At 35.1% G+C, this 23734-nt stretch overlaps 2 protein-coding genes across 3 annotated transcripts in view; one reads left to right on the top strand and one right to left on the bottom strand.

Moving 5' to 3' along the window:
• The window catches only part of LOC142353457 (CCR4-NOT transcription complex subunit 1-like), a 279900-nt gene that overhangs the window by 208208 nt on the left and 47958 nt on the right, over positions 1–23734 (bottom strand). The window lies entirely within an intron of this gene.
• LOC142352853 (uncharacterized) lies at positions 647–22034 on the top strand. The gene is made up of 7 exons (XM_075405008.1): positions 647–853; positions 3352–3410; positions 11075–11385; positions 16506–16700; positions 20536–20673; positions 21193–21524; positions 21834–22034. Exons 3-7 carry the CDS (start codon positions 11118–11120, stop codon positions 22032–22034), a joined length of 1134 nt encoding a protein of 377 aa, XP_075261123.1. The 5' UTR covers positions 647–853; positions 3352–3410; positions 11075–11117.

The following is a 23734-nucleotide window of genomic DNA, read 5'->3' as shown; positions in this document are numbered from 1 at the left end:
TACTGAAGGGCTACAACAAAAAACTTATGTCTTTCTAACCAACAAAAAACTCATGTCTTTTGGTGAAACCAAGTTTTTTGGTTAAACTTCACCAGAAAACTTGGTTTCACCAAAAGAAAACTCGGTTTTTTTGGTGGTGAGAGTTCTTGTGGGAGGGGTGGGGGGGGGGGGGGGTCCGGACCCCCCTCCCCCACCACAGTAATATGGCAGATTGTTATACTACTTATATTTTTATGAAAATAAACTTTGAATGAAACCAATGATGATTATGAAGAGTCTCTTTAAACAAAAATTTAAGAGGATTAAAATCCGTAATATCCGCCCAAATTTCTATACAATTTACTCATTCCTCATTTCGCCTTATCATACAAATAGTGAAATAATTCTCCCATTAAGAGAAATCAAAGTTCTCAATTCGATAGATTTCAACTTCAATTAATCACCATGCACACTATTGGTTAGTAATGTTTCAAGTTAGCCTTAAACTGTATAAGAAATATTTGATCTTGGTTTGGTTCTCAAATTAGTATGACAAACGTTCTTGTGTTTCTCGTATAGCTTCACTTGGTTATAGCAGATATTTCGAACTAATTGTATTTCAACCTTTATATATAAAAGTGCTTCAGTTTGTGATGTCACTTAACCATTCCTTCAGTTTCAATTTAGTGTGGCCGATGTTGAGATCTATGATTTGACTTGATTGCTTCATAACAACGAATACTTCTTATATTATTATACAGTCAGAGCTTCTGAAACTATATGATCTGAGAGTGTTAGTTTGGCTGGTTATATTTTTTGTCAAAATTTATCGTTAATTTGTTATTTTAAACCCAGTTTTGGCCAAAATACAAAGGTAAGCAGTTTCTCTTATGCCCCCCCCCCCCTCCAATGAGGATAATGCAAAAAATTAGACTCTTGCCGCAATACACTTACCCAACGAAAGAGTGGACAACAAATTAATCTGTATATTCCAATAAAAACAAACAAAATCTGATAATCCAATAAAAACAAATAAACCTTCATAATGATAAGTGTCGTGTATCTCAAAATATCTCTATTCATTTTAGGTCTGATCACAAATGATTAATAGGATTTTCGAACCAAGAGCAGTTTCGAACCGCAAAAATCATTTTGTTGTGTCATAAATTCGTGAAAAAAAGAAAACCATTTGATGAGTAAAACTGGAAACAATGGTAAAATTGCTAATTTTTGATTTTTCAGCTGATTAAATATATGAAGTTAACTATTAATAAGTTAGATTACATATAAGGAACTTGCTTGAACTGGCTTGAATTTGCTTGAATTCGTTTCATTTTTTTTTTCACAGGATTTGGCTTAATCTTGTAAAGTTTTTTGTTGACTGTTTTTAGATTATGTTTTAACATCGTAGAAAAATAGGTTCTCAGCTGAGAAGATTTGATTGAAACAGCAATGGCGTAAAACATACAATTGATCATCTTTAATTCAAACCAAGACATATGAAACAAATTGAAAAGAAAGAAATCAACGACGAGGGAAAAATGATTTTTCAAAAAAGAAGTAACAGATTTTTTTTATATGTCGAAAACTTGCAAACTGTGAAATTGATTCAACTCTGGTAAATAGTCAGATTTTAATTAGATGACTCTTGGTTGATTTTTTCGTGTGAGCATTTTATGGAGTGTTGTTGTTGAGAATTATGGTGAATTTTTTTTTCTGGTAACACGAAAAAACGCATGAAAAATCTACAAACTTTAATGTCCATTTACTCCTGACAGTTTTCAATGCAGGAATTCAACGACTTTTTGAAAACTTTTGTGTGAAAAATAACGTATTACGGGAATCGTTCTGATCTTAAACAAATTTACAGTATTTTGAGCAAAAGTGCAAATAAATAAATAAAATAACGAGGTTCTACAAATAAAAAACTATCAACCTGGCAAAAGTTCTCAAAACTCCTTAAAGAGCTTTCTGACATTAACGGAGTTTCTAATGTTATCACTTCGGTTCGCCTATGTCAAATGAATTATGTGATCGGAATTGAGTTGTTAAGTAACCAGTTCAGCGAATAGTTTTTCTCCCCTACTGTAGCTGATAACCGATTCAAAAAATTATTTAAGAAATGAGCTGAATTGAGCAGTTTTTTCAAAAATTCAGCGCAAAAATTTGCAAAAAATGCGTTGAAATGCGCTGAACTTTTGCAAGACATAAAAAAACCTTAAATTTTAGTGTCGACTGAGAGTTGACTGAAAATTTAGATTCGCCTGAGACTCGAACCTTAATTTCCTGTGACGTGTCCACCATTTAATCCGCTGCGCCAGCTATTCCTGAAAAATTTTGCATTTCTTTTGATTTTATGTTGATGAACAGTTTTGAAAGAATTGCGCTGAAATTATGTAAGAAATGCGCTAAAATTATGTAAGAAATGCTCTAAAAATTCTAGCGTTTTCCAGCGAAATTCTTACGAAACGTTAATAGCTAATGTAAGATAAAACTTAATGGTATCAACTTCAAGAATCAGTGCCAGAATGCGTTAAAATCTACTGATGTCATTTAAGAAAAAAAGCTGAATTTTGAATGCGTTTCTTGCAAAGTTTCAGCACATTTCGGCGTATTGTTATGTACGAATTTTGTGTGGAAAGATTTGAAAAGTCAGCTCATTTCAGCACATTTCAGCTTATTTCTCACATAATTTTAGTACATTCATTGCTTTTTTTACAAAGTATTGCGCTGAAACGGTGCTGACATCTCAACCCGAGTATGACCTTAAATATGTAACAATGATAGGAAGTAACCGGCACAATATTTTAGCTATTCTCACAGATCAGATTCCAAACCTTTGGCTATGCTATTTGTTTTCATAATTTAATTGCTATCTACATCAGGTGATTTAAGAATTTCTGAGAAACCCTCCTTGTGAAAGTTTAATTTGTGTCTGAAAATTTCCTCAAAAAGAGGACATAGTTACTGATGTTTACACATATCAAACTTAAACATCTTACTTTTCGGATAGCACCTGATATGGACGGGTTTTGTTTTTCTTTTTGGCATTAATTTATGGAATTTATATATCTACAATTTTGCCCAATTGAATAAATTATGTAAACGGTGGTAAAAATAAAGCTAGCTTTGCAGATGAATTAGCGCCGCTTTAGCAAAATCAACACTAAATAGATAAATTTATTTTACCAAAAAATTGCTAACATTCCTAATTGTGGAATATGCTGACAATTTTTGTCACCTTATTTCACAGTCGTCAAATCTCGCTTTCCACAAAACACAAAATATGGAACTTGAGGATAAACTTTGCAAAAAAACTCTACAAAATTAACTTGTTTGTGGAGATTTTGTTATTCTAGTTCTATTTTGCAGGTGCGCTGATCTGAAACGACAACCTTTTTGTACAAGTTGATCAATAACCACAAAAAAAGGTAAACTGATACAAAGAGGCTGAATAATGTGCGTTTGCACATTATTCAGCCTCTTCTGACACAAACTTCTGACACAAGCTCATCATTATTTTTATCTTCATTAAAAACAATTTAAAGAGATGTTTAAAAATAGATGGTTTAAAACATTCGGTACACACCCAAACAACTGACTGAATTACATAAAAACCATGCATAATTAGGGAGCTCACAAGATCTGCCATTAACAAGATTTTGAAAAAAACACCAAAGTAAGCAAAACAAAATTCTTTTTCTTTCTTCCACGGCGAATTTCAAAATCTAAGTTTGAGTGCATCAGCGATGATTTGATAATTATTTTTTTAAAATTCAAATATTCATTTCTCTAGTTCAGACAAAACTAATCTGAAAGGTCAAACATGTTTACTAATTTGGAAATCATTGGTATCTGTTATTAAAGCGAAAACTCTGAAAGAAGAGAAAAATGAACACAAATATAAACCATTCACAAAATTTTATTAATGAAATGCATTTTTTCCAGCAAACAGAACATCAGCTAAGTTGTAAAATCAATCGTCAAGTTAGTGTTTTCAGAAAAGAAAACTAGTTGTATCAAAGCCATTAGATCCAATAGCTGTCAATTGAATTCAATAGATAAAAAATGCTTCGATGGTACGAGAATGATATTTCGTATCAATAGGTCAACAGCAAGTCGTCGCAATAAGTCTTATGACTGTGAAAATGACAGCAAGTACATCCCAAGATCAAATTTTCATTAGAATAGTGCAAGAAGAAAGTGTCGGAGCCATTAAGACTGTTGGCGCCGCTTCAAATCATCAACAAGAACCATCAGATAGTAAGAGATAACTATTGAAACTGATTAAACTCTAAATTTGTTAAATTCCACAAATGGTCAAAAAATTATGCATACTGGACCAAAAATTTGTAAATCCACAGATTTTATGGTTTTAAGAAGGGAAAACCTGAGCAAACTGAGACTATGGCACACAGTTAGTGTAACATCTAAGCTATTCTTGGACCTAACGAACGTTATGACATCAGACTAAAAGGTTGGGTAATGAGCACTTATAGTGTGCAAAAAAGCAATTTTTGATAACTTGTGATTATTGTCTAGTTCAGTAAACTATTAATTCTATGACCCTTTATTGTTTATTTATAGTGGAATGTCACAAATTTGGGGCATTTAGAGTTACTCATGTATCAACTTTGCTATTTTCAACAAAAACAAATATTGCAGTAATATGACATTTACTATGTAAACATTGAATTCTGTCACCTTTTTGTTTATCCAATCAGAAACAAATAGCAATGGTGATATAAATGATTGTCACTTGATTGATTACTGTAAGCAAAATGTTTGAATACTGGAACCCTGCTGTATTTAGATCCATTAAAAACCGTTACCAACACCATATGGCTCTCAGAATAGACTAAATTTTGTTTCTTCATCAACTTCTGCCTTTTGATCTAAGTTTTGCTAGATCTTACGACCTTTAGAATTGGTTAGTTGAGTTTTCTTATAAGAAGCTATCAACAATACTTAGCTCTTGGTTGAAGCCTTACTAATTTCAGCAAGAGATTGAACATAGATTATCACTGAGATTATTCCTGAGATTATTCCTGAATCGACGAAATTAAAGTTACAGTCCTTTAAACACCCGAGTGACCTATTGTTTCCACAATATCATTAGACAATTGTGTATAGTAAAAAACCAGACCAGTGTAAAGCTCAATCTAGGCTGTGATAGTTTGACTCCGCTGAAATTCTTGAGCAGCTGCAACGTTGGGTCGGCCGACCCAAACAACAGCAGCAGGAAAGTCTTCAAATCAATTGAGTGGAGCAAAGCACATCGAGTATCGATGGCCAGAAGAAGTCCCTGTAAACACTTGAAAACAGTTGATTGGAAAGTCGAGTGGTCAATTTATGACCTTTACAGAAAGAGCAAGCTGACCTACTCAAGTTATACACCAGACACCTCACTGGGCTAGAAGGCTACCTAATGCAAAATTAACTTATGACATCCTAAAACGCCTATCAATGCCTCTTCGACAACAATTTAGAGGACAATACACAACAGCATAAATTACTATTAAAATCAAACTAGTTTGGAAAATTCGAAAAAGATACTAAGCATATATTAGAAAAAAAGAGTAAAATTTTGCGATGGTAACTGACAAAGTACCAATTCTCCGAGAAATTGAAAGTTTCCGCGCTGAATTTGTCAACGGTCGGACAAACACTTTGCGAACATACCAAATAGTTGAAGTTGCTAATTCAATTTCGAATAAACTCTCAGTACTGGAAAAGAGGTTAGAAGCAAAAACAACTTAGCCGAATCCGAAAAACAGACATTAGGTAAAAAAAACTGGAACAGCTAGTAGAAAAACTAAATGTGGCTTACGCAGAATAGATTCGAATAATAAAGCCAAAAGATTGCGCCCAAGGGTTTGTGGATCTCAATTATACTAGGCCTTACTATCGAGACCTGATCAAGTTAATATTGACAACTGTACGGTCACTAAAACGATTGTGGAAACCAAACATCTTTGGTGGCAACTACATCGAGTTGCAAAAACGATCTAAACACAATTGGGATTGACGAAAATAGAGCCCATGTCTCTTCAGCAAGGATCGTCAGGAGTACTAAACAGAAACAGGAGTCAGAGATCTATAAACAACTTTTGAATCAGATCGTCGAGAGTGGAATTAGGAGCGGTGTAGTGAACTGAACCACCCGCCTCGATCATTTACGATTACCACAGTACAGGACGGTGGTGCCAGTGGTTTGCCAAAATTAACGATAACTGAGTATTCAGGAGATCCTCTCTAGTGGTCAGAGTGGTCGGTTCTTTTTGAAGTTGTTGTCCATCAGAAACAAATCCGCTGTCTGGAAAAGATACAATACCTGAAGACCAGTCTCTGGGGTCAAGCGAAGACAGCAGTATCGGGAATGGGATTCAGCTCACAAACATACTGTCTTGCTTGGGATATTCATACTGATCCTCCAGTTTGGTAGGACAATTCTTTGTGTACCGTCAAGTTTGTTAATTTGGTTACAAATTTGGTGAAAATTTTAATTCAATTTGGATACAAATCCGACCTAAAGTCGGAAGGAGGGCTAAGTTCAATGACGAGAAAAATTTTCCCACAACTGAGAGAACAGTGGTTGCAGTATGTGCAAAGCCGATGACTACTCAGAGGCAACTTGATTTTAAAAAAGAGTGGTTTGCCTCCAAAGCGGTACTTCATGAGACCTTATTAGCACAGACAAACTCGTTCCTTGACAGAGATAAACTTCAAAGCCTCGATAAACCAAAGACCAGTACATTCGTTCCAAAAGCTGACGATTCAACAAAAAACTAAGAATCTCGTGTGCCCCTTCAAGAACGAATAACACCTTGTTTGGAAATGTCAAACGATCAAGTCACTGAAAGTAAATGAACTATGAGAGCATATCTGGAGGTTCCGACTGTGTTTCTTTTGTTTGAGATCAGATCACCTGTCGGAGGATGGCAAAAACAGGACATGTGGTGTTTCAACCTGTGGAAGGCGACACAAGAGACTACTGCACAGCAACTTTTCGAAGAAGGAGACTACCAAAAATGTATCAGATGCTAAAACGGCAGTAGCATCATTATAGGTATCAGTGATCCATGGCCCAGAGGATGTAAAGACTGAAATAGTGCCGACAGCCGTTTCAACCCACGAAATAACTCGACCTTTGACCAAAATGCATTTCAATGAGCACGAGAATCTGAAGTAGAATGGCCAGGTTGTGGAGCTGCAGGAGTGGAAAGACCATTACCCACATTTGGTGATTTTGCCAAATCAAAGCTAAATTCTAAACGAAGTTCAAGTGATTCTTTGGCAAGATAGTTACGACATTCATCACCCTTTCAAATGCAAGAGGTCAGAACATTAGGTTGCACCGTGGTCAGTGAAATCAAAGATTGACCGGGATTTAAGTAGTCCGCTACTAACGAAGCAAGCAGCAAATCTTCTCAAATCAATTGCAGATGGTAAACTCAGACCAGTTGCGTATGTGGTAGAATAGCGAGTCCTATGCATCAATCTGCGATGACACCGATCATTCAAAAGAGGAAAAACGATCAATCATGGCGTTAGAGCAAACAATTTCGAATGAAATCCGATAAAAACTACAATGGTATTTGCCACATCATTCTATCCTTAACCCACATACAACTGACAAGTCCGGAAGAGTGTGCACCAGCGCAGCAAAATATCAAGGCTTAGCCCTCAACGAAAAATTCTTAACCGGACCAGACCTGCTGCTTAGCCTGATCGGAAATTTTTTTTGCCGAGAAAACTTCTCTGGCGAGAAGATCCATAGGAGACGATGAACTTTACGACGAGAAATACACGTTTTTGAGGCAAAAAGCTCGCCAGCTTTTGCAAATTACGCTTTGCAACAAGTGTCGGGGGACCATGCATTCAACGACGAAAGTCTCCTCGGAAGGGTTCAGCGAAACTTCTACGGCGACAACATCTTAAATGAAGTCAAAATCCCTGCCTCAGGAAGCATTTGAAATTTACCGGAAAGTTGAAAAAAACCTCAGCAAAAGTGGATTTAAATTGACGAAATGGATAACTAGTGACGGTGAAGTCAAGTCACAAATCCCAGAAACAAACAGGTCAGCGAAAGTTGTGAAAGCAGAACCATTGTTTATCTTCAATCCTTTGACTAAACTGGAATGCGAAAGCATGGTCTCCTGGTCTGCCGCGGGACTGAGCAAGAAGTTGCAGCAAATATAATTCAGAGATTTTCCCCCTCCTTTGTCTCAGCAGTCTTTGACCCGCTTGGGATATGTTCACTCTTCAACATTTGAAGGCAGTTTCTTCTTAAGAGAATTTGGACAACAATGAGACTAGAATTGGACAAAAAATTGCCAGGAGACCATTCCCAACTGTTCATTGATTGGTGCTCTGAGCTGAGGGAGGTAAGAAAATTTTTAATAAACAGACTACATTTCCAAATTGAATGTACAAACTGGAGACTTCACATCTTTACATTCGCATCAAATGAGGCAATAGGCATTGTGGCATATCTGAAAGATGAAGCAACGTTGAGTCTGACCTATGTAATAAGGAAATGTTGTGCAGCCCCCATCAGACACAAGAAAAAACCGCAGTTAGAATTCCAGGCAGCAGTTTTCGGAGTTGGTCTCAGAAAGCAGATACTCAGCAAGCATGATGTTAAGTTTGACAGAAAATTTTATTGGACCGAATAATCAACGGTACTACATTGGCCGAGAGCGGCGCACAAAAAACAACAAGTGTTCTTTGCGAACAAAGCAGCAGAAAAAGTTGAAAATATAATCGATAGATCAATGGAGACAAGTCAGAGGTTTCAAAAACCCTGTCGACATCGGAACCCAAGGAGTGTATTTTGAAGGACTTCGGCAGTCCATGTGGTTAAACGGGCCGGCATGGCCACAAATGGATAGAGATAGGCGACCAGAGGCGTGGTGTCAAGATCACGACGTTGATCCCGAGCTAGCCATCAGTGCTGTAGCAACAGAAATACAAGCTAAGCAATCATTTGACTGGAACCGTTACAAATTTTTAAATAGAGTCAAAAACATTATGGCCGAATGCATGACGTTCAAGTCGAAATAGAAGGGACTTCTCAAAGTAGACGAGATCCAACAAGCACAACAGATTTTGTCTTGAATGGTTCACGAATAATTCAAAGTCGATAACAAGCAGCAAAGAAACCTCAAAAACATTGAACATTAATAATTTTTCAACTATCATAGAAGAAGACTGAGCAATTTGTGTTATAGGTCGACTGAAGCGTTCAAACCTTGATTACAATGCCAAAAAATTAATATTGTTAAAAGCGAATTATCCAGTTGTACAAAGTTTGTTGGCAGAAGCACATCAGGACAATCTGTATTACGGCACACAATATTTGAGAAAACTTCCTCAAAAAAAATTCTGAAATTTTGAATTGCAAAATGCAATAAAAAACTCAAGTCAAGATTTGTCAAATGCACGCATAAGAATACCAACAAGAAATCAACCCACTGATGGCGGACCTACACCGAGATCGACTTGATGAACACGTATCCCCATTAACACGTACCGGAGTCGACTACTTCCTACCCATTGAAAGGAAATTCTTAAGACAATAATTGAAGAGATAGTTTTGCCTCTTGAATTGTCTTACAACGAGAGCAGCGCACATTGAACTCGCTCAGTCATTTGACGGCCAGTCATGTACAGCTGCAGTTACAAGTTTTATTGCAAGACGTGGCAACCCGAGTACCATCATCAGCGACAACCACACGATCTTCGTTGGAGCAGTAAAGGAATTGAGTGCGTTCCTGGACGAATGGGACGAAGCTAAGATTGAAACAGAGTTTGCACAGAAAAAGATTGTATGGAAATTCAACCCTCCCGGAGCACCACATTTTGAAGGAATCTGAGAAAGATTTGTTCAGAATTGCAAGGAAAATATGATTGCAATGTTGGACAACCGGAGCCTCACAGACGAGGTCTCCACGACTAATTGTTTCCACGAGATCATTAGAAAATCGGACTAAGCGAAGATCGGAAAGATTGAGAACCCGGCTGTGATTTTTCGTTTTTCGATGAGATAATTTTGCAGCTGCAAACAAAACCTTAACTTTTCCTCCGAGAATTTTACCTATGATCAAGATCAATCGAACGTCGTCTCTGAGCCGAACGGAATTTTCATTTTTTCAATGTTAGGATAATGTGATAAGATGTCAAAATGAACCAAAATCACAAAAATTATCTAAAAAAATAACGTAATTTGGTCATAAAACCAATAATTAGAAGATAAAACCCCGAGCCATAGTTTTGGTTTCCGTAAGGAGAAAAAAGTCTTGTCATTAGTGAGACTGGCCTACAAAATCACAAAAATGAGTTAATGTTCAGAAACTTAATTCCAAAAGTTATTACTAAAGTCCAAACAGTCCTTAGCCGTCACCTTAAAGCAATAGATAGGTTCGTTTGAGCCCCTATGAAGTTTTGCGCTTTTAGTCAAAGAGTGCATGCCATAGGACTACAAAAACTTGTTAAATCTGAAAAAAACAACAAAATTTGATTTTTCAAAAAAATTACCAAAATCATAGTCAAAGCCATATAGTGATTTTTTAAAAACGAATTATTTGTTCATTGGGCATCCTTTGACTGTAAATGAGATTTTTCATTAAAGGAACTTTGATTTCAAAAGTGACTGGTCTCGACGTGACTGGGAAAAAACAATTTTTTCAATAATATACTTTCCTATGAGACCAAAACTTGCCTTTTAATCGCGTTTCGTCTATTAGAAACAAAAAAAATTGTTTCGTTTTGTAGCGAAAAATCTAATTTTGAATTACCATTTTGATTGAAATTCTATAATTTAACAAAAATTACGCTAAAAGTGAACAAAATCATGCCAACTATCACGTGCTCACACAAAACTTTATACCTCGATAACTCATCGAAAAAACGAAACTCAACAAAATCTAATGCTTTTTTATGATACCACTCACACTTTTCTACTATGAATATATCGATCGCCAAAAATTGACCAAACAAAAAACCTACTTGAGCATATAGTTCCGCCCCCACACGTGGGGTCGGAAAAATAAAAGTCATGTACATCTTTGAACTAAAGTTTGGAATCTTTTAGGCAATTCGAATTTTCCGTGAATTTGCTGCAGCAGAGAACACAAATGTTTAGACGCATCGGATTTCTAAAATCTATTCTCATATTTACTATTACCCTGCTATTATTCATTATTATTTTGGCCAATCGCGAGAACCCAGCACCTGAATCCGATCAACAAACTGAGAAAGCCAGATTGAGTCTAAAAGATTTACAGAAAAAGAAGGAATTTGGTTCAGATTTGAAAGATGTGTTGTCTGAGCCAAATGGCGTCTTTCCTAAGCGTCCGATGCAGCCAGAATCAGTCCGAAACGCCGACAGAGCTGGAAAAAGAAGTAATGTGATATTTTTCCATCCAATTAAGAATTTGGTACTTTGAAGTTAGGCATTGTATGTGAAATTGGACAACGTCTCCCTCGGAAATTTTCAGAAGAAAGTTTATGATAAATTCAGTAACATTTTGTTTTCGTATATCATCGTGCAGAGATCATTAGGACTTTCAACAAACAAGGGTTTTAATAATCAATTATTCTAAAACACCGGTGCACTGGTGCCTTGTTACACAATGGAAACTTTGAGCAGCGTCTGTCAAAACGGAAAAAAAGTTTAAGAATCTACAGTGATGATCCTATTTTTCTGCTTGTTGAGCAACAGGGGGGGGGGGGGGGGGGGGGGGGGACGTAAGGGGTTATTATATAACGAAAGCGCATTTTTTGAGTCATTCGATTTTTTAATCGATGGATTAGTTTACCGTAATGGGGAATCATTTTGTTATGCTGATTTTTTAGACTTTTTGGACTATACTGATTTTTGCAATATTCTCTTACCTTGGATATGAAAAATGATATTTTTTCGATTTTGTGACACAGTATATCAACTTTTGAACGTAGTTGAAGAGGCTATTATTGAGCTTTTATTGCTTTGGTGCTCGGCCATATTTGTTTGCATCGGTTCGATTTCTTAAAATAGGGATTAAGGTGGAAGGAACTAGAAAAAACGAAGTTATTGAAGAATGCAGTGCAGGCAGTGATTGAAACTCAACATTTTTTCGAGATTTTTGAGGTGTTTGATCGTTATTTAAAGTAATAGCTCTGACCCGATTGCTGTTTTTCCTTATATTGAGCAGATTGTTGAGAAGAATAGCTGGATTTTTTTAATTATTTGATTAATGGACTTTTTTCGGACGAACAGCTATTATAATGATATATCGATTTTAGCATTGTTAATTAAAATTGTCTTTATTATCCCTTTAGGTGGCCGAAAAATTCCTGTTAGCAACATTATGAACTTTGATTCCACTTCAGGCTTTTTTCCTACTTGAATACCTATTTTTTATCAAAATTGTTCTTGGATTTTTATTTTTGTCCAAAAAACAGAATCAATAATGATGCACAAAACGCTAATTTCTCTGGTTTTGGAGCATATCCGGAGGCATATTTTCTGAGGGCTTTATTCTGTTTTGTCGTAGCAGATATCAATTTCTGTCAGAAAGATACTGGAGTGTTTAGTTTGAGAAAAATTAGATCTTCCGAATCCTGTTATTTTATTTTGGTGACATTTTTCTTGGGATTAGAAATTTTGTCTTTGTCCATTTTTTAGGAATGAAGAGCATGACAGATTAATTGTGACATCATATGTCCCTAGAAAAGAAAAACAAACCTTAGAACTTTTTAAATGTTTTAAAAAACGGTTCGTATTTTCTATGTTTTTTCTGTGTCAGTAGGAATGAAGGACATAGAGATCGTGATCAGCTGGGTATTTCTTTTCATCCATAGATTGAAATATTTCACTGACTCTGTTTCTAAATGCATGCAAAAAATCACTGAAATCTAAGCCTTTCAGCTAGGGTTTTTTGGCTGCTTTTTTGTTCTCTGCTATTGCGTTGCTGTCAAATCCGTTCATCTGCTTTGATATTTAATTTTCAGCAATTTAAAGTTGATATAAACCTTGTTAAGAGCGCAAAAAATTGTTATCGTTACAAACGGCTTGTATACGGAAAGGATTGAGTTTTTAATTGCCCCCACATCAAGTTTTTATCAATTGCTTTATTCTTGTGATCTTTTTATGCAGTTTTTTGTTTGACGGATACTTAAAATGATTCCTTGACTTTTCTTTCTCAAATACGTGATGAACAGGTAAAGCCCGGAGGGCGTTAACTGGCTGAGTAGATCTCTTAGAGACGTGCACCTTACTACCCCCTAAGTATAATATTCACCAAAACTGTTTTGAGGAAACTTTTTTGTTGTCAATTTTAACCCAGCTGGCTTCACAGAAGTCAATTGCTGGCCAATCGTTTGAGAACAACTCTTTTGACGTTATTTACAGATTTAATTGTAATAATTTGTGTCGTATAATGCAATCTAAATATATTTCTTTTGCTTCGCCAAACCCTGAGACTTCATTAGATAAAATATAAACATTAATCTTTTTCTTTCAGTTTGCAGATTTAGTGCAGTTTTTGGAAAGTTTTCGGAGGTAGGCTTTGCTGTTCTTTGATAAATTGACAATTAGACATTTTATGCCTCAAAGCCACTCTCAGCCGTTTTCAAATTTGGCAAATTAGTTCCAATTTTGAGTTTTTAAGGGTTTATTTGATGTTCCTCAGAACTTAATTGGTTAGTTGTGTTTTTGATTTTGTACTTTTTCATGCTTGAATGGCTTACTTCGCTCATCAGTCAAAACCAAAAGATATGATACATAATTTTCATTCAGTAGAAAACAACGCTTGAAGGTTCACAGATTTTTTTTGTATATAGCTTATGTTGAATATATGCATGAAAAATCGTAAAAAAATGTTTTTTTCTCTGTAAGGATTTTCTAATATCAGCGTTTCTGGAATGCTTCACAAACTTAATCTCAGTTCTACAATAATATGCGTCATTTTCTGATATAGGGTTTGGTATTTGCTTGTTATTTTACTCGTCATTTGGTTTAGTTGTTCTTTCACTGCTAACTAATATCAAGCTAAATTGAGAAATAGTTTTTAATCACATTTTAAATTTTTTGTCACCTTGAAATGAAACCGTGATCAACTCCTATCTTCGGGCTTAGAGATCTCTTATTTTTGTTCTCAGGATTTTTGTCTATGAATTTTCCTTTCAAACGCATCGTCATTAATGCTGCTTGGCCCGCTCATGATTGATAATTTTTCTGAGGTCTTCTTTAAATTTCTTGTTCGAAGAAAAACTGTTTTTTTTAAATCTTTCTTTTATCCATTCTTTTCTTTGTGGTTGCTGTTAGATTGCAGCTCAAAGCGCTGAAAATAGCAAAATTGACGCAAATATATATGTTATTTTAGGAAAACTAGTTACCTTTACAAAAGTTTTCAGCATTGACCGTGTGTATTTTTTAGTTTTTTAATGTTTTCTTTTTTTAAGTATGTTCTTTTCTATGTATGTTTACTTTTTTTAATGATTTGTTCACAGTGGTTTTCGTTTAAAGAAGTTAATTTACAATTTTTGAAAAAAAATGCAATGAGGCGATTTAAGTGCGTAGCATCTATATATTAATCGCGTGAACATATAAGGTGGCATGTTTTAGAGGCATCACTGCGCAGTATGCTTTAACAGTACTACCGAAGAGCACGGTTAAGCGGTTGCTTAATTGGGGTTGATGACCGAGAAAGTGTGCTTTAAGGTCATTGAACGATTAATGTTTCCAAAAGGTCATCTATATAATAATCACGTGAACACATAAGGCGGCATGCTTTAGAGGAATCACTGAGCAGTATGCTTTAACAGTACTACCGAAGAGCACGATTAAGTGGTTGCTTAATTGGGGTTGATGACCGAGAAAGTGTGCTATAAGGTCATTGACCGATTAATGTTTCCAAAGGGTCATTGATCGAAAAATGTTACAAAAAGGTCATTGACCGAAAAGTGTTGCCAAAAAGTCATTGACCCAAAACGTTGACAAAAGGTCGTGCCATCTACCAAAAAATGCTTTGCGAAAAGGCCTGTTGCCGAACTTTTTGCTAAAGAAAACGACAATAATCGGTGTTTTAATAAACAAAAACAAGAGTGTCAAAATTAATCACATGAACACATAAGGCGGCATGTTTTAGAGGCATCACTGAGCAGTATGTTTCAACAGTAGTACCGAAGAGCACGGTTAAGTGGTTGCCTAATCAAGGTTAATGACCGAAAAAGTGTGTTAACGTCATTGAACGATTATTGTTTCTAAAAATGTTAAAAACGTCATTGACTGAAAAGTGTTGCCAAAAAGTCAGTGACTCAAATGTTGCTAAGAGTTTGTGTCATCTATCAGAAAATGCTTTGCAAAAAAGCATGTCGCCGACATTTTTTTTGTTTCAGAAAAATACCATAATCCTTTTTTAATAAAGAAAGACAATAAGGTCGAAGAATCATTGGCCGATTAATTGTTCAGAAACCCGCCTCTCACCAAAAACTTCCTCAGAAAACGGTCTATGACCGAAGAGCTTTTGATACTTAAAATGTAAATGATAGAAATTGTGTCAAGACAAAGAGAATTCGACTGAAAAAACATTTGTTATTCATGGTCAAAAAATTGTTGATGAAAAAGGTTGTCTTGAAAGTTTGTGCAAGAACAGTTACCGAAAACGTCAAGGATTAAAAGGTGGATGACGGAAATTTGTTTTGTCAAATTTTCAATGTACGAAAGATTTCTAATGCAGAAGAATTCAGCGAAAAAATTTGTGAAGTGTAAAAGACCGAAAAAGTGCTTTTGCAAAAACCAAAGTTAGGTGCCAAAAAATAGTACATGACAACACAGAGGTCTTGAAATAAAAACAATTTTTTTAGCACTCAGTAGTGGAATTTTTCCAATTAAGGGCTGTTACTTATAAATTATTTCATACAAAACATGATGGGTATATTTTTCCTTCTTTAATTTTTTCGAGGAATTTTTGTTGGTCGCATTTGCCAGCCCTTTAACTCAGTTCTGTGTTTGTCGACTTCGTAAAAGTATTTGCCAACGATTCCTTTTTATCAGCACCTTCCTCGTCTTTTCCACATCCATCGTGTTCTCATTAGCACATTCATCCTTTTTATGAGAACCAGAAATTATTATCTCACCCAGGATCTGTTTTCTCTTCTCTTTTGAACTGTTGTATCTCTCCCTTTCTTCAATTTCTTTATCTTTCTTTTTTTTTCTTTTGTGCGATCTTCTATTTCTGCTCTTCAAGTGTTTTCTCTAGCTGTGGTATTTTCTTTTTGCCCTCAAATTTTTGCTTTTTGCGGTTGCTCACTATCTCGCTGTTCTTGTACTTTCTCATGATTTTGGCTTCTTTCTTTTTGCTGTCCCATTTTACTTCATGCTATCGCTTTCGTTTTTTCTTGCGTTCTTTCTCTCGCGCGCTTTCTTTTTTCTCTTTTCTCTCTCTCTCTCTCTCTCTCTCTTTCTTTTCTCTTTTATTTACTAACTTCTTACGGACCTGCTAGTTCATATCTAATCGTTCAAAAATTTGTGATTGCAGGAGTGCACAATCAAGACGTAATAAAAACTGACAGTCTAAATTCTCTTGCAAATTTCTCTTCACAATTCAGGACTTCATTTTGCAAGCATACACTCAAGCCAGTTCCGACTGCACCCAAAATGTGTCTGTTTGACTCTAAAGTGGACCAGTACATATCAAAGATGGTTGAACGAGGGACCATTTGGGACAAAAGAGGTAAGAAAGCGGAATTAGCCCCCCCCCAAATGAATTGATTGTATTGAGCTTTTATAATAGGCGTTTTCATTCCTTTTTATAAGGGTGTTTCAATTTAAGTTGACTATTTGCGCAACTGAGTAGGTTAAACAAACCTTTATTAATAGAAAAACGCAGATTGAAGACCCAGAGCGAATTCAAGTATGCCCAGAGAGAAGGTGAACGCACGAGCAGGGCGTCGTGCGCTCAAAATTATATACTCTGGAAAAAACAGGAAATGTTTGAAAGTCTGGACATAAAAACACAAAAGTCTCGACATGAGGACATGATAATCTGCACAAGAACGAACGAAAGTTTGGATATGAGCGATTGAAAGTTTGGACATGAACACATTAAAGTCTGGAGATGAACACACCAGACCGTACAAATGAAAGTACTAAACTCTGGACATGAACACACAAAAATTGGGATCTGAACTCACAAATATGTGGAAATGAATGCACAAAAATCTAAACATAAACACATTGGAGTCATGAAATGAGCGTACAAAAATCTGGAAATGAACGCACAAAAAAAAGCAGAAAGTTTTGAATCTGAATGCACGAAAGTGTGAACATGAACACATTAGACCTGAACATAAACTCACTAAAGTCTGAACGTAAACGCACGAAAATGTGGACATGATTGCACTTAAATCTGAACATAAACGCTGTCAAGTGTGGAATTGAACACACAAAAGTATGGACATGAGTACATGATAATTCGAACAAGAACGCATAAAAAAAGTTTGAACTTGAGCGCTCTAAAGTCTGGACTTGAACGCACGAAAATTTAAACCTGAACGCATGAAGGTGTGGACATGAATGGACCAAGGTCTGAGATCAAAGCACGAAAGTCTGGAGATGATTGCAAGAAAATGTGGAAAAAAGGAAAATAAAATCTGAACTGGAACACAACAAGACTGTGACATGAAAGCATAAAAAAATGAATATGGACACACGAAAGTCTGGACATGGACGCATGAAAGTTTCGACAAAAAATACTATAATCTCAACATATACTTGAACATGAACACACAAAATCTGGAATTGAACACTCAAGATTCGGGACACGAGCGGACAAATGTCCAAAATGAACGCGCACATACATGCTAGTCTGGACAGGAAGGCACGAAAGTTTGAATATGAGTGCTCTAAAGTCTAGACATAAACGCACGCAAAATCAGGAGATGAATGCGCAAAAGTGTGGACGTGAACACACTAAAGTCCTCACCTAGACACCCAAAAGTCTGAACAAGGACACCAGAAAGTCTTGAAATTCTGGAGATGAATATACGAAAATGTGGAGATGAACGAAAAGAAGGCTGGAAATGAGCATATGATAGTCTCGACAAGAAACACAAATGTTTGGACAGGAGCGATTCGAAATTTAGACATGAACGCAATAAAGTCTGCAGATGAATGCTCGGAATTGTGGAAATGAGAGCATTCATGTCTGGACATAAACAGACAAAATTATGGATATGAACGCATGGAATAGTCAACATGAAAGCACGAAAACCTGGATCTGAAATTACCCAAATGTGACTATGAAAACACTAAAATCTGAACATCTAAGCGCAAGTTCTGGACTTGAGAGCACAAAAATCTTGATATGAACCCACAAAAATATGGACATGAACGCATGAAGTTCTGAACTTAGACTCACGAAAGCATGAAAATGAACGCATTTAAATCGGGACATGAAAACAGAAAAGTCTGGACATGAGAACTTAGATGTCTCGACATGAGCGTACAAAAGTGTAGACATGAACTCATTAATATCTGCACATGAACACAAAATTCTTGACATGAATGCATGAAAGTGTTGAGATGAACAAAAAAATGTCTGGAAAATAGCACATGATAGTCTGGACAAGAACTGACAAATGCTTCGATATAATCGATTCAAATTTTTGAGATGAACGCATTAAAGTCTGCAAATGAACGCACGGAATTCAGGAGAAGAAAGCATTGAAGTCTGGACATGAACAGACAAAAATCTTGACTTGAGCTCATGAAATCATGAACATGAAAGCGAGAAAGTCTGGACCTGAATGTACGTGCTTCTGGAGATCAGTGAACAAAACTCTCGATCTGAACTCAAAAGAATGTGACCATGAAGGCACTCGAATCTGAACATAAACGCTCTAAAATCTTGACCTGCGCTGCAAAAATGTTGACATGAACGCACAAAAATATGGACATGAACGCAGGAATTTCTGAACTTGAACTCACAAAAGCGTGATCATGAACGCAATAAAATCTGGACGTGAGCACAGAAAAGTCTGGTCATGAGCACTGAAATGTCTCGAAATGAGCGTACAAAAGTCTAGAACGCACTAATATCTGCACATAAACACACAAAAGTTTTGACATGAACGCACTAAAAGGTGGATATGAACGCAAAAAAGTGTGAACTTGAGTTTACTAAAATCTAGACATAACCGCACTACAATCTGGACAAGAACGCAGTCAAATTTGAGCATAGAAACACGAAAGTATTTGGATGAACACACTGAAATCTGGACATGGACGCCTTAAAGTCTGGCGAACGCACGAAAGTCTGTTCATATTTCACTAGTTTGTTCAAGAAGAAAATTAGAAGAGGGGAGCAGGGGGGCTAAACGGACGACTGATTTTGCATCTGTTTTAATATTGTAGAATAAATTATAAATGTTTTAATATTGTAGAATAAATTATTGTAGAATAAAATATTGTAGAATAAATAAATATTGTAGAATAAATTGTAGATGTATTGTAAAAGGTGTTGAAATTACAAAAAAAAACAGTTGAGACTTATAGATGATATGTACAAAGCATAATCAAAAACGCATAGTAGATAAGTTTTCTAGAGGATCAGTTTCTAGGAGCTCATCGTGATTGTGTTACGCATGAAGGTGCACCCTTTCAGTTACCTCATTGAACACAATCTCTTTTTTTCACCGTCATTCAAGCAATTACTTGCATTAAAAATTGTGTTTCATTCAAGTCAAAACGAGAAAATTGAACAAAAAACCGTGCACTCGATAGTAGCTTAAGGCAGCAAAAAACATTGCCTAGATATTGTGATCAAATATCAAACCATTCAATCTATTTTTGCTGTTATGAATCACAGTTGTTTCCTGTTATCATGGCTCTGAGTGGTAATTGATATGGTACTGAACTTTAAAGAATTGTTGCAGGAAACAATATCAATCATGTATATGAGATATATATTCATGAATATGGCTTCGAAAATCAGTCAATCAACAGTTTACCACTTTGAATCAAATCCATTGAAAAGTTCGAGAAAAACCATTTTAGATGTGGAAATTAAGACTTTTAGTTTATCAGTAGATTAATATTAGTTGAGAAGAGATCAAAACCAGTAAATGAGGCTGGAACATTAGCGATACATTAAAATTTGAACATTAAAAAATCATCGAGGCTTAATCGACCATGAAAACAAATCATTGTTGTCTCACCAAAATAACGGGGCAAGCATAATATTGGTTTGAGCAAAGAAGAATATTGAACTCTTCAAAATCGGCGCGTTAATGGAATTGAAGTTTTATCGTAACCCTGAGGTTTAAATTAGGTAACCAAATTTTTAGGAATACAATAATAACTGAGCTCATTCTCAGCCGAAAAAGAGAAAAATATAAGCGTTCTTATTTTTGAAACAGATGGGAAATTTTGTCCAGAAAATTTGGACTCTATGAGCTTGATAATGTTGTCGCTTCTTTTACCCAAATGCGCGTAAAAAAGAGAAATTTCACGATATTTGTTGACTGCCTAATCACAATTTAGGTGCAAACGGGAAAAATTTTTTCCAGGTGTTGCTACAGTTTTGACCCATTTGGTGCATGTTCAGAGAGAAATTGCAGAGAGAGGACAAGATCCAATCAGTCAACTTTTATTCCTGGATCTAGGAGCCAACATTGGAACATTCACTCTACCCGCCCTTAGCTATGGTAATGCCATTGAATCCAAAAAATACACATTTAAAAACTTCGTATTACACTCAGTTTGGGAAGCAAATTCTTATGAAAACTTTTATTTGCAAGATATTTTTTAGTAGAAATTTCAATAACAATTTACATAGTAAATTCTGAGTTTTCATTGGCACCGGGAGTTAACAAGTATAGTAATTCCGCACTGACTCATAGCAAATTGCAGTCTACATTATGATCAGGTCGAAATATACTCTAATCACACTACTTTTTCGGAGAAAATATCTGTACTGATTTTATCTTGATTTACTATTACCAGTCTAAAAACTTGTCTGTTTTTACTCTGAATTCTTACCTTAAAAATCAATTTCCATATAAAACATTGTTTAAAGTTTTTCGTTACGATATAACACGTTTTGAAATGATTGAGGTGTTGAATTTTTTTAATTTATGTTTTGAAAAGTTTTTTTGAAACGATTTGTTTAACTAAACTTGATATTACATAACGCAGTTTTGTAACATAACTTTGGTTTTTCTAAGGTGTACCCACAATATCAGTAGAACCGTTACACGGTGCCATGGAAAGACTTGCTACCTCAATCGACATGAACAATTTCCAACTCCCGACGTCACTTCCCCTCCCCTCTTCAATGACGTCATCAAAACGATCACAACTTTCAACATTACACCGGAAAGCGGTATCAGACAAACAGGGCTGCGTGAAGAGTAAAGTGAACCAATTGAACAAAGGGGGCTCTGAGGTTGTGCAAGTTGACTGTAATGGGGAGGGATCCGACGATGACGGAGTTTTGAGATCCGTAACAGTTGACGACTTGGTTTCAATTGTTCCGCTAAGTGAAAACACTATTAATGTAAGTTTATATTACGCTGATAACAATTATATATTGACAGTTCGTTTTCTGTAAAATCTCGACCACTAAATGAAAAACGTTCCTAATAGTTTCACTTAGCATTTCTATAGAGAACATAGAAAAGACAAAAGATGGTGTATCTTTCTGCTAGCCAATTAGCCAAATTTTCTAAACTTGAGACCATGACAACAAAAAAAATATTGTGAAAACAATATGTCAATTTATTCTATTTTTTGTTGATTGCTCCTGAAGTTTCAATTAATATGCTCGAATTTATCTACCCTAACTGCGCACAATTTTTAACTGTAGGTTGTGATCAAAATGGATGTGCAAGGATTCGAACCCTATGCCCTGAAGGGAGCTTCATCTCTTTTATTTGACAACAGATTCAATGTATCACTTATATACATGGAGTGGGCAGAAATGCGTCTCGCTCTGGGCCAGTGCAACAAACAGAAACAGGTGAGTTCCGAGGTGAAGCTGTGCCAAATCATTATAGCTCACGTTTAGGCCTCCTCTAACTGGGCCGTGTCAATGCTAAAAAAAACGCAAAATTATGCAAAACTTGCGGTGAATACGTTGAATTTGTGCCCGATCTACGCTTGAGTGTATATCTTATATGATTTTGCCTTGAATTTAGTGTTGATTTCCGATAACTTCCCAGATTGAGGTCCAGACCCAAATTGACTTCTGATCAGACCCAGTCGAGCGCACACCCGTGTGTTCCCAGACCGAAATTACATGGTCTTTTCGGATGTTCGAGCGCACTACGGTCTGATCATGGTCTGGAAATGGTCTGATCAGAGGTCATTTTGGTCTGAAAAGTCTGATCATAGGCGGATTCGAGCGCACTTTTGTCTGATCAGAGGCGACTTCGAGCGCAATTGGATCTGATCATAAATGTCTTCAAACGCAATTGGATCTGATCAGGGACCATTTCGAGCGCATTATTTTTTTCATTTTTTTGTTTTTTTTTACTGAAAGATGTTGGCTCTGCCAAGAGGCAGCCAAAAAGCAGCTTTCTGATCAGAGACTCATCTAAAGTCAGATAGCTCTGATCAGAAAAAAAGAGTCCAGCAGATAGCTGAGGCCGCTCCCCTTTAGAAGAAATTTTGATCAACTGGAGACCACGACGTTTCTTATGGAAAGCTGTCTTAACTCATCCATTGAGTCAGAATTATAAACTAATCGGTACACTAAATAAAATTTATTCTCAACTGTTGGGTTTTGTTTTCTTTAGCAATACTTTTAAAATTGATTTTTCCTTAGATGAATTAAATACTGCAAACATCGGTTTTTATGAAATGAATATATTATAGCAAAATTAGGAGATTTTTTCATAAGTAAAATCTTTCTCTGATCAGACTATGTCGAGCGCACTTGAGTCTGCTCAGAACCGGTTTGGAGCGCACTTCAGTCTGATCATAAATAGCTGCAAGCGCAACTGGGTCTGATCATAACCTCTTCGAGCGCATTTGAGTCTGATCATAGTCTGATTAAGGTCTGGGCAATGGTCTGAATTTGAGTCTGGACCATGGTCTGAAGATGGTCTGATCAGAACACCTTCGGTCTGAAAAGTCTGGTCAGAGATTTATATATATATATATATATATATATATATATATAAATGTACATATATATATATATATATATATATATATATATACATTTATTACATATATATATATATATATATATATATATATTATATATATATATATATATATATATATATATATATATATAAATATATATATATATATATATATATATATGTATATAAATGTATATATATATATATATATATATATATATATATATGTACATTTATATATATATATATATATATATATATATATATATATAAATGTACATATATATATATATATATATATATATATATATATACATTTATATACATATATATATATATATATATATATATTTATATATATATATATATATATATATATATATATATATATATATATATATATATATATATATATATATATAAATATATATATATATATATATATATATGTATATAAATGTATATATATATATATATATATATATATATATATATATACATTTATATACATATATATATATATATATATATATATATTTATATATATATATATATATATATATATATATTATATTATATATATATATATATAATATATATATATATATATATATAT

Source organism: Convolutriloba macropyga, chromosome 14 (genome assembly GCF_964194025.1).
Source record: "Convolutriloba macropyga chromosome 14, txConMacr16.3, whole genome shotgun sequence".
Classification (NCBI taxonomy): Eukaryota; Metazoa; Xenacoelomorpha; order Acoela; family Convolutidae; genus Convolutriloba; species Convolutriloba macropyga.
This window is presented reverse-complemented; position numbering and strand designations above follow the sequence as displayed.